A 17,129-nucleotide genomic window follows, 5' to 3' on the forward strand; every position below is an offset into this window, starting at 1 on the left:
TCTGTGCCCCTGTGCACCTCTCCTCCTCCTCCTCCTCCTATTAGTACTCCTACCGGTACTACCACTGCCTGCTGCTCTCTACTACTGACACCTCTAGCTCTCAAGACTTCAATAACTACTTCAAAACTACCTCAAGGCTCCTTACAACTTGCGACTTACGACTTACAGAAACACAAATAAGCACCAAAAACATCAAGATGACTTCTATCCGGCCTGCAACTCGACTTACCACCCGCCTTGGGAATGCTCCTGCAATCCCCTTCAACATAGGTGCAACTACACCTCTCACCCCAACACCATCTCGACATAGATCTTCATCTGCTCCCCCTGCTGCAGATACTTCCCCCACACCAACCCCGCCACCACCTCAAGAAAATCCTCCTGCCCCAACTGATGAAGATCAGATTGGACAACAGGAAAGTATCGCTACACTGACCCAACAGGTACTTCAACTCCAACAACAACTTCAAGACACCAACATCAAACTTCAGGAAGCTCAACATTCCATGCGTACTAGGGAACAAGAGCTTCAAGCACATCTTCAGGATGTACTTGCCACCACTCAGCAAGATCAGGAGGCTGCACAACAAGAAGTAACTGAACTCCGTGCTGCTCTTCAGCGCCGCAGTGCTTCTGCTCCTTTTGGGACTGATGACCATAATTCCTCTCTCAGACTCAAGGCCTCAGACTTACCAAAGTTTGGTGGTAGAGATAATGAGGATGTGGATCAATGGATCGAGAAAGTATCTGCAATTTTTGAATACTCTGGTGTTCAGGATAAGATTCTTCTTCAACAACTTCCATTGATCCTGGTTGGCAAAGCTTCAACTTGGTTCACACAGCTAGGTTCAATCCGCCGTGCTGCTTTGAACACTTGGGATGCTTGGAAAACCTCTCTTCGTAATGCTTTCTATCTCCCTAATCATAAGCTGACCCTTCGCAGACAATGTCTTTATCGCACCCTCCGTGTGAATGAGACGTTTACTGACTATTTCCAGGACAAAACTAATCTCCAGCGCTATGTGTACCCTCCAACCACCCTAGATGCTGACTTGATTGATGACCTTCTCACAGGTATTCCTGTCAGTATGCACCCACTCATCAAGGCTGGCATTACACCTTTAATGACTTTGGAGGACTTTAGGAGACATCTGATGGACTTGGAACCAGGCTTGCGCCGAGGTAATCAATCACAGTATCGTTCCTCTTCCACATTGAATAATGCTAACATATCTACAGGTCGCTTCAACACTACACAAAATACAACAACAAACTCAACTTCTGGACTACCTCGAGCTTACAACAGCAATCAAACCACATCTATTCCTCGCACTCCATGTGTCTGTGGTGGATATCACTGGAGGCGAGACTGCCCAAACAAAGCTCCCCAAAGTAATCCACTGCAGACACCCCTCCGCCCAACAATCTCTACTCCCCCACCACCCACTCCTAACCCAAACTCTAATCGTTTTCCACCTCGACAAACCTTTCCCAACTCCATTCCCAACAATAATGGTAACAAATGGCAACCTCGAAACAACTCTCGCCCAACCACCAATACTTCAACTCCAGTAGAAGGTGAGACACCATCAGTAAATTCTGTTCAATCGAATGCTTACAATCAGTCCTACCGCCACATCCACATCAAGGCTAAGGACCAGATTGACAGAATGCCAGACCTGCAGGAATTGACATTGCAAGATGCTCACAAAGATAAGACACCAGTCTTTTCTCTTGCAAAGTTGAAGTCAGATGCAGCAAATGTACCTCTACACAGAGTCTGCATTGATTCTGGCTCATCAATATCACTGATGGATGTTAACTATGCTAAACAGTACTTACCCAATGTGAAGACTAACCCTCTTGACAAGTTCGAACTGCAAGGCTTAGGCAGGAGTAATGCTGTTGCATGGATTGAAATTGATCTCAACTTCATTTCAACAGAGCAAGATCATATCATTGTCCCAGTAGCATTCTTCTTGGTGCCTGACTTACTGACAAAAATAATCTTAGGGAATGACATTCTATCACCCATGGGCACTGTTATCGACCTTGCCAACAACACACTCACTTTCAAAACAATCCCTGGGACCATACTGTCACGAGACATACTGACCAGCATATGCACGATATAACAGTGCCCAACAGAACAGTGATCTTAACCACTGCGACGAAAAGGCCTATTAATCGGCGGTTAACCCTACCGCCGATCGCTGGTTAAATACCCTTCCCCGACTTTCGCTCGACTTGTCACACGCTTTGTGACATTATGCACCCTCTTGGGCCCCCGCGTTGGGGCCCCGACAAGGGGACCCCGCTTGGGCCCCCACACTTGGGAAGGGTACGATAGACCGAAAACTTACTCCGAGAGGGAGGTTTTCCAAGTAGGGCCTGGGTTACCCCCGGCGCCGTCCGGGGAGTCGAACCCAGGATCCTACCCGTAACCGCCGATTAATCTGTCACGAGACATACTGACCAGCATATGCACGATATAACAGTGCCCAACGGAACAGTGATCTTAACCACTGCGACGAAAAGGCCTATTAATCGGCGGTTAACCCTACCGCCGATCGCTGGTTAAATACCCTTCCCCGACTTTCGCTCGACTTGTCACACGCTTTGTGACACATACCCACCACATGTCGACAGCCAGACCGTCAATTGATTGAAGGCAAGTCTCCTGATAAGACTATTCGACTCAAGGAGACTTATACTTTTCAGCCAGGTTATCAACATAGGGTTGGAATCATTATCACTGATTTGCCTTCAACACCATATTATGTGGTAAATCCTAAATCACTGGGATCTTACTTACATGTTGGAAGATCTGTTGGAAATTCAAAAGCTTCCAACCATTTTGCCCATATCGTTCACCTTGGCGACAAACCTATTACTCTCAAAGCTGGTACAAAGATTGGACAATCCTTCCCGGCTATTCCCGCAACTCTTCCAATATCTCACTCAACCCATCATGACACTCATGACATTACGGCACACTTTGATAACAAAACTCACCAAAACAACTTCCCCCTCGACGACTTATCAATCAACCCCTCCCTCTCCAACACTCAACAACAACAACTTGTCCAGGTACTGAAAAACAACTACATGGCTTTTGGCTATGGAGCACGGCAGCTAGGATCAACAACTCTGGCAGAGATGACAATTGACACTGGAGATGCCTCTCCCATCTCTCAAGCCCCCTACCATGCCTCTCCTGCTGGAAGACAAGTAATTGACGAAACTATTGCTGAACTCCTTGAACAAGGTGTCATTGAAGAATCTGACTCACCATGGGCTTCGCCTGCAATACTGGTGAGACAGAAAGGGAAGGATCGGTTTTGCATTGACTTTCGAAAAGTCAATGATGTGACCAAAGCTGATCAATATCCACTTCCTCGTATTGATGACATCCTTACTCATTTTTCAGGAAAGCAATGGTTCAGTACTTTTGATGCCAACAAAGGTTTCCACCAAATACCTATTGCTGAAGAAGACAAACCGAAGTCTGCTTTCAGAACACATCGAGGGCTTCACCAATGGAATCGTATGCCTTTTGGACTGCGAAATGGTCCCCCAGTATTCCAACGCTTCATGGACAAAGTACTTGGCCGCTACAAATGGCAAACTGCTTTGGTCTACATTGACGACATCATTATCTTCAGCAATGACTTTGACACTCATCTTCACGACATTGACACAATCCTCAAACTCATTACAAAATCAGGGATCACCCTTAGTCCCTCAAAATCTCGGCTGGCTTACCAGGAAATAGAAGCTCTTGGACACTCCATCAGTAATGTCGGAATTGGAACATTGGAAAAATCAGTACCAGCAATTAAGGAAATGGAACCCCCCACCACAATCAAACAGCTCCAATGTCACGAGACCAACTAACCAGCATTGGGACGATATAACAGTGCCCTTCAGAGACAGTGGTCTAAACCACTGCGCTAAAAGGCCTATTAACCGGCGGTTACTGCATACCGCCGGTTGCTGGTTAAATACCCAAACCATCCTATTACTATCACTATCAAACTGTCTTGTCACTTCGTGACATTATGCCTTCCCTTTCAGCCCCATCTGGGGCCCCAACAGGGATGGGCACGATAGGCCGAAAACTTTCTCCGAGAGGGAGGTTTTCCAAGTAGGGACTGAGCACGACCCAGCCCACCCTGGGAGTCGAACCCAGGATCCTACCCGTAACCGCCGGTTAATCTGTCACGAGACCAACTAACCAGCATTGGGACGATATAACAGTGCCCTTCAGAGACAGTGGTCTAAACCACTGCACTAAAAGGCCTATTAACCGGCGGTTACTGCATACCGCCGGTTGCTGGTTAAATACCCAACTCATCCTATTACTATCACTATCAAACTGTCTTGTCACTTCGTGACATCCAACGATATTTAGGTATGTGTACCTATTATCGTCGGTTTGTCTCCAACTTCTCCGCTATTGCCTCCCCTCTCCATGCTCTCCTCACAAAGAACACCAAATATATTTGGACGCCTGAATGCCAAAAGGCATTTGAGGAGCTGCGTAATTGCCTCACCACCACCCCCATCCTTGCCCACCCTAACTACACTAAACCTTTCATTGTTTACACAGATGCCTCGGCTATTGGTCTAGGTGCTGTACTGGCCCAGCTTGATGATGAACATAGAGAACACCCTATTGTCTATCTCAGCAGATCACTTACACCTGCAGAAAAAAATTATACAGCTAGTGAACTGGAATGTTTAGGTATAGTCTGGGCTGTCACCAAACTCCAACCCTACCTTGATGGTGTAAAATTTACTCTGATCACTGATCATTCTGCACTTCAGTGGTTATTTGACTTCAAAGGGAATAATAGACGACTTCTAAGATGGTCCATGGAACTGCAACCCTATCGCAACCAGATGACTATTCGCCATAGGGCAGGCAGGCTCCATTCAAATGTTGACTGTCTCTCGAGAGCTCCTCTACCCACTGTCAATTCAGCCATGGAAGATGTAGAAATGAATTCGGATCCTACCATTGACACACCTCTCTTCACTTCACAAGCCATTTTCTCTACAACATTCCTCACTCAAGTCAAGAACGGATACAAACATGACACTCGGCTCCACAACATCATCAAGAACCTGCAATCTGATAACCCAACTGCGCTCAACGCACGATTCACCCTTGACAAAGACGGACTCTTGGCTTACAGGGACCCTCTCACCGGAACTGAACGACTCTGCATCCCATCTGCAGACCACTTACGACTCAACATCCTTCACGACAACCATGATGCCATAAGTGCTGGTCACCTTGGTGTTCATAAGACATTATCACTCATCTCACGACGGTTCTTCTGGCCTGGAATGCACAAGGATGTGCGGCAATATGTGACCTCCTGTGAATCATGTCAACGGAACAAAGCATCTGCTGAAGGACCCTCAGGTCTTCTTCAACCCATGCCTATTCCACCACAGAGATGGCATACAATTGCCATGGACTTTGCAGGTCCATTACCAGCATCCAGAAATGACAAGAATGATATGATACTGATAGTAACCGACAAACTCACAAAACGATCTCACTTCATCCCTTGTCATACAACTGACAAAGCAACCGATACTGCCCAGCACATCTTCAACCACATCATTCCCCTTCATGGTATGCCTCGTGTCATCATCTCAGACCGAGACACCAAGTTCACATCCCTTTTCTGGAAGGCATTATTTCAGAGATTTGGAACAAAGCTTGCCATGTCAACTCCTTACCACCCCCAAACAGATGGACAATCAGAACGTATGGTGCGAACAGTCAAGGAAATGCTCCGCCATTATGTTAACTACCGACAGGACAACTGGACTGATCATCTCCCAGGTTTGGAGTTTGCTTACAATTCCGCCACACTTTATCAGTCCACTGGCCTCTCTCCGTTTGAACTGGACCTTGGTTACAAACCCCTTACACCTCTAGATTGTCTCACACTTTCACGAAGTGACGTACCTGCAACAGAAGAATTTCTCGATAACCTCAAGAGCCTACAACAACAAGCACAGGATGCGCTTGTCTTGGCTCAGCACGAACAAGCTCGACAATACAACATTGGAAGGAAGGAAAGGCTTTTTAAGGTAGGTGACAAGGTAATGGTCTCAACAACATACCTGAGCCCACCATTCATCAAGGGTTCAGGATCAAAGAAGCTTAAACCAAAATATGTTGGACCATTTGACGTACTCAAGGTTGTCAATCCAACCTCGTACAAGATTGATTTACCTCCTCATATCAAAGCACACCCGGTCATCAACAGTCAATATCTTCGACAATTTCGCGCCAACCCATTCCCCTCACGCACACAACCACCACCTCCACCTATAGACCCTGGAACAGCTGAGAGTGCTCCAACTTATGAAGTAGATATCATACTTGACCACAGAGATGGACCTCACAAGCAAAGGCAGTATCTGGTCCACTGGAAAGGGTATGCTAGTCATGATGATACTTGGGAGCCAGCTGATGATCTTGAAGGTGCTCCACTGGCTGTTGCCAAATATTGGCAGTCCCAATCTGAAAGTCCTCAGAAGGTTAACACTCCAAGCCTGGGGACCAGGCTTGCTCGCCGCCGGGGGTGATGTAGTGAACCTGGCTGTCCCCTACATGAGGAGTAGTCCATAGTTCCCTTCCTCTCCCTTCTCCTTCGCACCCATCTGATACTTATTGTAGTTCCTCCCTAGCAAGAATCCTATTCCTCCTATTCTCTTTCTGTAGACAAGTTGTCCTTCTTCTTAGAGGACTCCTAAACCGTAATGATCCCCGTACCGTAAAATATGGCGTAGCTGGTCCGTACTACGGAACCCCAATCATGTATATAAGCTGGGTCTGAGGGGGATCTCTTCCTTCATTGTCTTTCTTCTCCCATCCTCTTTCTTCATTGTCTTTCTTCTCCCATCCTCTTTCTTCATTGTCTTTCTTCTCCCATCCTCTTTCTTCATTGTCTTTTCTCTCACTTCTTCTTCTCCCTCCTTCTTCTCCTCCTTTTTCCTCCATCCTCTCTCAGACCCTCTTTAGTTTCCTTGATACACTCTTTACTGACCATTACTGACCTTTGATCCATTGTTGACTAGTATTATCCACATCACAGAGTTCCGACAGTATCCAGCCCTACGGGTAGGTTACATTTATTTATTTGTGGTGATCCTCACAAGCAGGATCATTACAACATTGGGGGTACGGCAAGGTGTGGTGAACTTGATTGAAGAGGACTGGGCGTGAGGCTGTGCACAAGTTGAGGGATGTTCTATGAGGAGAGAAGAGAAGTATAGATAGTTTACAGATTGCTGAATGGTTATCAGTAGCGAGATATATATTCAGTAGCTACAACCATTGAGTTAGGGAGAGCTAGTACCCAACAGTTGGACGCACCACGGCAAACTGAGCCGCAGTTCATTGAGGATCATCTTATTGTTTTCCACTCGACGCACTACTACGGCGTAGTTAGCCATAGTTCCCCAACAAGTACCCTGTCTCAGTGAGACATTAACGCCCCAGTACAACGTAGTTAGCCAAGGTTTGTCAACCGTCGGTCAGTAGAGAAGAAGAATTGACAATTGTGACAGCTTCTCCTTCAATTTCCACAAATTGGTACTTTGTTTTTGACACTATGCATCTGATTTTGTGGGGCTTAACCTCCCATGGCCAATAAGGCTGTGCTTGCCTGTGTTAATAACCTGCCCATCACATATGGGGACGACATCGAGCTTGCCAACATGGTTGACATGGTGGGCATCGGGACCACCCCATTGCAAGACGATGTGGCTGAACTGTCCATGATTCCCACCACCCTCACTGGGGAGGACCTTACCGATGTTGTCTTCCCTCATGATTATTGATCCAATGCCATGGTGTGCCTGCACCGTTCCATCCTTTGTGCAACCAACCGCCAGTGCAACCTCTACAGCTCCCAACATCATTTCAACCATTGACGGTGAAGAGTGTGTCAGCTACTCCCACAACACCATCGAACAAGTGGAAGCTCTTGATCCTGAGGACGGGCATGCTCTTCAGTCACATACACAGCAGGATTTGCTTCATGCTCAGACCGCTCCTGGAGTGCCACCACATGTGCTCTCCATCAAAGTGAACACCGCCGTCCGCCTGCTCTGCAACTTCTCCTAGGAAAGAAGTTTGGTGAAGAACACGTGCCTCAAGGTGACGGCAGTGGGTTGTCAGACAGTGACCTGCCAGCTCATTTGTGCTGTCAATGGTGTTGGGATGCTTCAGCCTCACACGCTCCTTAGCCCTCGCATCACCTTTGAAGACCCCTTGCCAAGGAAGGGGTTCACCCTCCAGCGGAAACAGTTTCCTCTCGCTCCTGCCTATGCCACCACGTTCAACTCCTGCCAAGGGTTGACTCTGCATTGGGGGGGGTGGACATTTTCAACGCGGCGTTTTCTCATGGACACTTATACACCGCGGTCTCGAGGTTCAAGCAGAGGGAGGATGGTCGGGTGTATTATGGCAAGGAAGATACAGTGACTCAGAACGTTGTGTTTCACCGGCTTCTCCTTTGATCTAACAATATGGTACTTGGTTCTCAACTCTATGCATCTGATTTGTGGCGCTGAAACAGCTGACATTGAGTGGCGGGAGCCCGCAAAGTGGGCAACATGGAGGATACAGTGACTCAAAGTGTTGTCTTTCGTCAGCTTCTTCTTTAATTTCAAGAGTTTTTCCTTTTTTGGAGGTAAAATGTGAATCTCATGGGATATAGCACGAGGGGCGGGAGCCCGCGCAGCGGGCGACCTGTCTCTAGTTAGTGATAAGGAAATATGACTCATGCTAGGAACTGTGATAAGGATTGAAGGAAAATATGAGTCATGGTATTTAGCAGTTCAGCAGTGAGGCATTTACGTGATTGGCTGAAGCCTGGAAGGTTCAGCAGTTTAGCAGTGAGGCATTTATGTGATTGGCTGGAATCAGTTTCCCGCGGTGCACTCACTTTGAGGCATTTATGTGATTGGCTAGAAAATCTCTCACACGCTTTTTATTTAGTACACCTACTTTAGTTTTGAAGGGTACAAAAGGAGCACATCTCCCCCCTCTTTCTTCAGCAATGTATCTTCATCTTGAAGTTGAACTTCATCTTTGAAAGTCACCTAGTTGGTTCTAACCCAACACCTCAGTACCCTCAGTACCTAAGGCAGTCATCAAGCTCTACGAGCCAGAGACTAAAACCCTTCAGTACCCAAGGCAGTACTTTGCAACCACAGTCTACCCGCAGGCGTGACACTTGGTTATCTCCCTGTTTGTTCCTCGACATTGCTTCAGCCGTTCTTCTCTCTCTCTCTTTTCCTCTAGTCCACATATATCTTCCCACAAGTTACTGGAGAGTCGGTAAGGACGATCTCTGGTACTGTCACGGTGCTGTTTCTTTGTTAACTTCCTAGGACCGACGGCCAATAACTTTGTGGGCTTCGACCTTCAACTACCTCGTTGTTCGAAATATGAAATAGGTGACAATAACTTCTGGGTGTAATAACTTTGTACTTTACTAAATTCTATCACTAAGACAACAACCAGAGATTGTCAAAGATCTCTGGGAACTTCAGCCCTTAAGTACTTCGTCCTTCCCCAACTTCTTCAACGCAGAACTTCGTTCAACCCGAAGTTGTCACGAACTACGTCGTAACATCCCTGACAACCACCATCACCGACCTTCCTTTCACCATCACCAACCTCCACTCGATCCACTGAGACCAACTACGGCGAAGTTAGGGGAAGGGAACCGAGGGAGAGCAGAATAGGTGAAGTTAGTCGAAGTGAGCGGAGTAGGACATTGGGGATATGGTGAGGTACGGCAAAGTTGAACGAAGAGGACTGAGCGTGAGGCAGTGCAGGAGTTGAGGGACGTTCTATGAGGAGAGAGGAGTAGTATAGATAGTTTACAGATCGCTGAACTTCTTCAGCGATCCTTGATTGTTGTCAGTAGCGAGCGATATATTCAGTAGTTACAACCTTCGAGTTAAGGAGAGCTACCATCGAGCAGTTCAACGTACCACGGCGAAGTTAGCCGCAGTTCATCAACGATCATCTTATCATTTACCACTCAACGTATTACTACGGCGAAGTTAGCCGTAGTTCCCCCGACGAGTACCCTGTCCTAGTGAGACACCGACGCCCCACTACGACGTAGTTAGCCGAGGTTTGTCGACCGTCGGTCAGTAGAGGAGAAGAAACGACGATTGTGACAGAAATCCCGAGCTCTGTACCTCACAAACTTCATCCCCGACGAAGATCGTCCCTCCCTAACTTCATACCTCCCTAACCTCGTATCTCCCTAACTTCGTATCTCCCTAACTTCCTACATGACTAACTTCGTCCTCGACGAAGTTAGCCTCCTAATACCTTCGTGGGTGGTGAAGTTCATGAGAACTGGATCGTTGATGGCAAACTGATGTCCAAAGGAACGTCATTTATGGGAAAAGATGATGTCACGCGGCACCGCGTGACAATGTTGAAGAATGGGTGAACAAAGTGTTTGCTCAATATTGTGATCTCAAAGTTCTTTTGTACGGTCTCGATCAACTCTGTGTCAATGTTCTCCTCAATGGTCTTCCTGATCGCTTCAGTTTGTTCATTGACGGCATCTGGAAGGAAGATGATACACCATCTGTGGAAAACATCAAGATTGAAATCCTTCAAGTGAATGCAGGTCAGAGGAACCAAACAAATGACAAAGCTCTAGCAGCTCAAGCTTCCTCACTTTCTTGCCGACAAACCCCAGCTGCTTGCTCAGACGAAGACTGGCTCATTGTCACGAGACATACTGACCAGCATATGCACGATATAACAGTACCCAACGTGACAGTGTTGTTAACCACTGTGACAAAAAGGCCTATTAATGGGCGTTTAACCCTACCGCCGATCGCTGGTCAAATACCCTTCCCCGACATTGGCCCGACTTGTCACACGCTTTGTGACACTCATGGTGTTCTATGCTGGATTGAAGAAGGCAGGGAAGGGACCAAGTAAGGAACATCCATGTGCTCGATGTGGATTGGTTGATCATTGGGTAGTAGACTGCTCAGTTCCTGCATCCTCGAATGAGCGAGGTAGAACCAAGAAATGGAAGGGAAAGAAAGACAAGGGTTGATCGAACAAGGTTGCTGCTCCTGTAAAGACCGAGACTGAGACAGCTGCCATTGCCTCGCAAGCAATCACCTCGTTTGAATGCAACAATATCGAACCTCTCCTCCTCACCACCAACATCAACTCGATCTCGCTGGCCGCTCATTCGAGTCAATGGATTCTTGACTCTGGGGCAAGTGAACACATGATTGGGGATATCAACTGGATGAAAGATCTCAAATTGACCGAGTCGATCGCTTGAATCACAACTGCTGGAGGGAGAACTCTTACAGCAAGCTCGTGCGGCTTGGTCAATCTTACAAACCATCTCGCTCACAAAGTATCACTTAGTTGAGTTCTTTATGTACCTGACTTGGGATTCAACCTCATCTCGGTATCTCAACTTGACTCGCTCGGAGCAACAGTGGTGTTTGGTGGTGGAAAGTGTTCTGTCTTGAAAGGTGAGCTTGAGGTACTTCAAGCACACAAGGTGGATAAGGTGTATGTGGTGGAAGCTGGACAATGGTCTGATCAATCGGCCAATCTGAAGGACATGGCTCGGTTTTAAATCACCTCATTTGAACCCACTACTATTGCATTGGCAACCAACAACATCAAAGCCAGTGATACTTGAACGACCTGGGACATCTGGCACCGACGCCTTGGTCATTTATCCTCTAGTGCCATGAAATCGCTCTTTGGTTGAATGAGCAACGGAACCTCACTCGCTGACTCGACACCTTCTAAAGATGTGTGTGAAGGTTGTGTCATGGAAAAGATTGTGCACCCCTCTTTTTCACCAAGTGAATCACGAGCTGAAGCCGTCCTAGACCTCGTTCACACCGACCTCTGCGGACCAATGGGAGTTTGTTCGGATGGAGGAGCACAGTACATGATGGTGCTGGTAGATGATCATTCGAGATATACCTGGTCGTTCTTCCTCGCTCAAAAGTCAGATGCATTCGGTCGATTCAAAGAGTGGCTTGCTCGAGTTGAACTAGTTAGTGAGCGGAAACTCAAATGTCTTTGTTTGGACAATGGAGGAGAATTCACAAGCAAGGAGTCTGAAAGCTATCTTGCCTCGCTCGGGGTAGAGCACCAAACCATGGCTGCTTACACTTCTCAGCAGAATGGAGTAGCTGAGTGTCACAATCGTCGTTTCTTCTCTGTCACGAACTACGTCGTGACACCTCGATTATTCCACCAACAATGACCCTCCTTTGACCATCAAAACCCCCATCACGCCTTAACCTCTTTACTCTACACGTAACTCAGGACTTCTGAGACCAAGTACGGCGAAGTTAGACGGAGTTAGGCTAGGTAGGGACAATGGGAGCAGAAGTACGGCGAAGTTAGACGGAGTTAGGCTAGGTAGGGACAATGGGAGCAGAAGTGCGGCGATGTTAGGCGGAGTTAGTCGAAGGAGGAAGAGGATGGCCGAGGGCTCGGGGAAGTTGGACGAAGTGCGTTGAAGTACGTCAAAGCGCGAGAGGGTTGGATGAACGTCTAGGAGGAGTAGATAATATTAGCTGAGAAGATCGCTGAAGTTCTTCAGCGATCCTTGATTGTTGTCAGTAGTGAAAGACAGATAGAGATAGCTATAAATCAAGATACATCGCCATCAGTAGAACAAAACCCTAGTTAGAGTAACTACGCCGAAGTACGCCGTAGTTACACCCCTTTCGACGTCTGCGCCCTCCTGGTTGGGTGAGACATCGACTCAGAGCGTGAAGTTAGCCGAGGTTCGTCGACCGTCGGTCTATTAAGAAATAGTTGTTCGACGGCCGTGACAGTATCAAGGATCGCTCTTACCGACGACCCGTGCGAACCTCGGAGAAGTACAAAGATAATATGGAACCAGAAAGAAGAATCACACGAGGGATGAGTAGGGATGGAGACAGGATGGAGGAGAACGAGAGGAGAGCATTGGAGGAGCTTAGCAGAGCAATGGGGCAGGACCTTGGAGTGGAGGATAGTGTGGGGGGATCAATTCAAGGAGATGAGTTCGTTCCACCGGTGCCTTCTAACCCTCCTTCTCCTCCGTCTAATGCTCTCCCACCTGCGGGATCCCCACTTGGATCAGACCAAACCCCACGCCCAAGAGAAAACACTGGAAGTACGGCGAACTTGGGAGAAGAAGGAACACAAGGGGTGGTGTTGGCCTTGATGCAGATGGTGGCGAATATGAACAAAGACATGATGGAGGAGAGAAGGCGTAGGGAGGAATGGGAACAGAGAAGAGAAAGGGATACAGTGGGCGGGATTGCAGAAGGGATATCAGAAGGAGTGAGGTACGCCATGGGACGGCAAACTTCGGCGACCCCAAGCGTAGTGGGCGAACAACGGAAGGGGATAAAGCTACCTAACCCAGACCTCTGGAGAGGAGATCGGAACAAGTTAACCGCCTTTCTATCTGAGTGCGACGTACATTTCGAATTGAACTCTCATCTTTTCCCCGACGACACTAAGAAAGTCTTTTTCATGATCTCTCATCTACGCGAAACACCTCTTCTTGCAGTGCAGCCCGATCTATCCAAAAGACCTCTTCCTGAGTACCTCACGACACACGATCAGTTCGTTAAGTACCTCAAGACTAACTTTGGTGATCCAGACGAAGAAGGAACTGCGGCCCGACAACTTAACGACCTCAAGCAAACCGGGTCTGCTTCGGACTACTTCTCCGCCTTCCAGCGACATGTTGCGATTCTTAAGTGGTCTGATGATGGAAACCTAGTTGACCGAGCCAAGAAAGGACTAAAATCGCACCTTCTAGATGAAATTGCAAGACACGGTAGATCGTTTGGGACTGTGAAAGAGCTATTGGAGTTTGTGATTCCCTTGGACAACCGCCTGTGGAGGAGACAAGTGGAGAAGGAGGCAGAGAGGAAAAGGGAAGGAGGGATAAGGACAACGACAGTGGTGGAAAGTCAGAGGACGGAGAAGAAAGAAGAGAAGAAATGGGAAAAGGGGCAACCTTCGGCGCAGGGTGGTGTCCAGGCGGCTATGATGTCGACGGTGGTAAAGAGTACACCGCCAAACATCGACGAAGTTCGCCGAAGATGGCCTAGGCCGAGCTCCGATCTGAGGGAGACAAGGAGGAAGGAGGGGAAGTGTACCGAGTGTGGTGAAGCAGGACATTGGCTGAAGGAATGCCCTGTAAGGGAGGCTAAGGTTAAGGTTGGACTGTTGCCTCCATGGGGGGAGAAGTTCGGAGAACGTGGTGGAGGATCGGGAGGGAACGCAGTACCTCTCGGACAGAGGAGGAACTTGAATGCGGTTGGAGGAGAAGTAGATTTGGAAGAGGACCAGGGAAAAGAAGAGGACCTGTCGCAGTAGGCGAGGCTCGGCGGGTCCGCCATATTCTCTCGGCCACCATTCCCAAACCCATAAAAGAAACACAGCTGATGGAGCCAGAGGATTGTGAATACAAAAATACACCACTCAGTACCCCTTGTTCATGCAATGTCGATAATCATCTCCTCATCCCTTCCGTTTCCAGAGATCAACCTAAATCGGACATTTTCATTAATGGAATAAAGCTAACTACGCTCTGGGACACTGGAGCTACTTGTTCATATATAAGCCCTAAGGCAGCAGCGAAGATAGGTGTAGAAAAGAGGCGATATCAGGTGAGCGTACCCGTTCACATGTTCGACGGCTCGGTGAGTGTCGCTGGACCCATCACCGAGTTTGTCGAAGTCGGATTTAGTTTGACGAAGGACGCCGAAGTGCGATCTGTTTGTCTCGATGTAACAACGCTCTGCGACGCAGATGTTGTGATAGGGTGGGATTGGATGAGGAAGGAAGGGGTTGTCCTTGATGGAAGAGACAACTCGGTGAAATTTCCCATCCCAACCCCACCAAGTGCGGCGAAGTTAGCGGCCATAGGGCTGCCGACTCTGACGGACGCGATAGACCTCCGCGGCGAAGATGAGCTTGAAGAGCTGAGCCCGGAGGAACAAGACGAGTTGTTCCAGGTAGTTCCTGAACAATACCACCAGTACATTGACGTTTTTAATCCGAAGAAGGGAGGAGAGACCCTTCCCCCTTCAAGGTCCTACGATTTGAAGTTTGAGCTTAAGGAGGGGGCGAACCTTAAGGTCGCCTCCCTCTATGCTCAAGGAGAAGATCAGAGACGCGCGCTGAGAGACATACTAGATCGCGAAATCGCCGCTGGCCGAATTCGGGCAAGTAACTCGCCATACGGCTCACCAATGTTTATGATACCGAAGAAAGCCGAAGGACAGTGGCGAATGGTCATCGACTATCGAAAACTGAACGAAGCGACCATACCAGATGCCTACCCTCTCCCTCTAATAGGTCAAATTACCGAAGAACTTGGAAAAGCAAGGTATTTCAGCAAACTAGATCTAATTGGAGCATACCAATTGTTGAGGGTGACAGAGGGACATGAACACCTGACGGCGTTCAGGACACAGTATGGTATGTTTGAATCTCTGGTTGTTCGTGATGGGCTGCGAAACGCCCCCGCGGTCTTCCAACACTTCCTAAATGAGGTGTTTAGAGAGCTACTAGGGAATGGAGTCGTGGTCTACATTGACGATATCCTCATTTATGGGAATACGTTGGAGGAATTACGAGGAACTACGGCGAAGGTCTTTGAGGTACTGCGGAAGGCGAGCCTGTACGTGAAAGCTAGTAAGTGCGAGTTCGAAAGAGATTCGGTGGTGTTTCTGGGTTTCGTGGTATCCTCTAAAGGTGTATCGGTGAACCCAGAATACATTGATGCCATCACTTCCTTCCCACGTCCTAAGAATCTACGAGAGTCAAGGGGATTCATTGGAGTTGTAAGCTACTACAGGCGCTTTGTCCCCAACTTCTCGAAGATTGCTAGACCTATCAATGACTTGACAAGGAAGGAGGTACCATTTGTATGGGGAGTCGAACAGGAGTCAGCCTTCAAAGAGTTGAAGGCTAGGATGTGTACTGCGCCGGTGTTAGCCCATTTTGACCCTACATTGAAGACGATATTACAGACAGATGCGTCGTTCTTCGGCTGGGGGTTCATAATTTCGCAGATCAACACGGCTGGTCAAGAACACCCGGTAGCTATTGAGTCTGGTGCTTTCAACACAGCTCAACTGAATTATACGGTAGGAGAAAAGGAGTTCCTCGCTGTAGTGGAGGGTTTCAGAAGAAGGAGACACTTATTATTGCAGGTGGAAACCACAGTACTTACCGACCATCTAAACCTTACCTACTGGATGGAACCGAAACAACTCAGTCCTCGGCAAGGTAGGTGGGTAGAGGAGCTAGCTAACTTCAGGTTTAAAATGGTTTATCGGCCAGGAACCCAGGCAAGTCTTCCAGATGGATTATCTAGACGGGCGGACTATCATTCCGGGAAAGGAAGTACCATGGTACAAGAGAGCAACCTTATCCAAGGTCTGCCGAAGTTCGACGAAGTTGACGCCACCACGTCGGAGTTGCGTCACCTCCTTCGAGCATTGCAAGGGACAAGGGAGGTAAAGGAAAATGATCTTGTGGACCCTATGGATCTAGTACTTGGAGTTCAGGAGGACGAAGACATAGAAGGGGTCAGAGAAGAATTATTAGGAGTCGTTTGCGCTGAGTGTTCTCATCCTACGTGTAACGATAACGTGCAGGAACCAGGATCAATCACCGAATTACGCCGTAGTTCGCGGTCTCCTCTAATCCTTCGTGGGGGGTGGAACTCAAGAGGTTTCCTCACATTCGACGATCGCATTTATGTGCCGAACTACGCCGATGCTCGGCTGAAGATCATGAAGATGCGACATGACTCAGCCTTGGCCGGTCATCCAGGTTCGGCGAAGACCCTTGAACTAGTCCTGAGGGATTATGTCTGGGTTGGAGTAAGGAAGGATGTCGAAGATTATGTTGCTGGATGCGCGGTATGTCAGAGAGCGAAGACTAACAGACAGAAACCTCATGGGGAGCTTAAACCACTGGAGGTAGCTACGAAACCTTGGTCTAGCATCTCGATGGATTTTATCGAGGAGCTGCCAAATTCCCATGG

The 17,129-nt window shown here is 48.0% G+C and overlaps 3 protein-coding genes across 3 annotated transcripts; all 3 read left to right on the forward strand.

Moving 5' to 3' along the window:
• Positions 1 to 197: 197 nt before the first annotated feature.
• Positions 198 to 1,654, forward strand: TREMEDRAFT_58365 (uncharacterized protein; the record flags this gene model as incomplete). Its single annotated transcript, XM_007001179.1, has 2 exons — positions 198 to 1,578; positions 1,626 to 1,654. 2 exons carry the CDS (start codon positions 198 to 200, stop codon positions 1,652 to 1,654), a joined length of 1,410 nt encoding a protein of 469 aa, XP_007001241.1.
• A 9,313-nt stretch (positions 1,655 to 10,967) lies between these two features.
• Positions 10,968 to 11,372, forward strand: TREMEDRAFT_25082 (uncharacterized protein; the record flags this gene model as incomplete). The annotated part of the gene is made up of 2 exons (XM_007000518.1): positions 10,968 to 11,094; positions 11,197 to 11,372. 2 exons carry the CDS (start codon positions 10,968 to 10,970, stop codon positions 11,370 to 11,372), a joined length of 303 nt encoding a protein of 100 aa, XP_007000580.1.
• A 1,589-nt stretch (positions 11,373 to 12,961) lies between these two features.
• Positions 12,962 to 14,446, forward strand: TREMEDRAFT_58369 (uncharacterized protein; the record flags this gene model as incomplete). Its single annotated transcript, XM_007001180.1, has 2 exons — positions 12,962 to 13,363; positions 14,042 to 14,446. The coding sequence occupies 2 exons, from the start codon at positions 12,962 to 12,964 to the stop codon at positions 14,444 to 14,446; spliced, it is 807 nt and encodes a 268-aa protein (XP_007001242.1).
• Between the last annotated feature and the right edge of the window lie 2,683 nt (positions 14,447 to 17,129).

Source organism: Tremella mesenterica (genome assembly GCF_000271645.1).
Source record: "Tremella mesenterica DSM 1558 unplaced genomic scaffold TREMEscaffold_1, whole genome shotgun sequence".
NCBI lineage: Eukaryota > Fungi > Basidiomycota > Tremellomycetes > Tremellales > Tremellaceae > Tremella > Tremella mesenterica.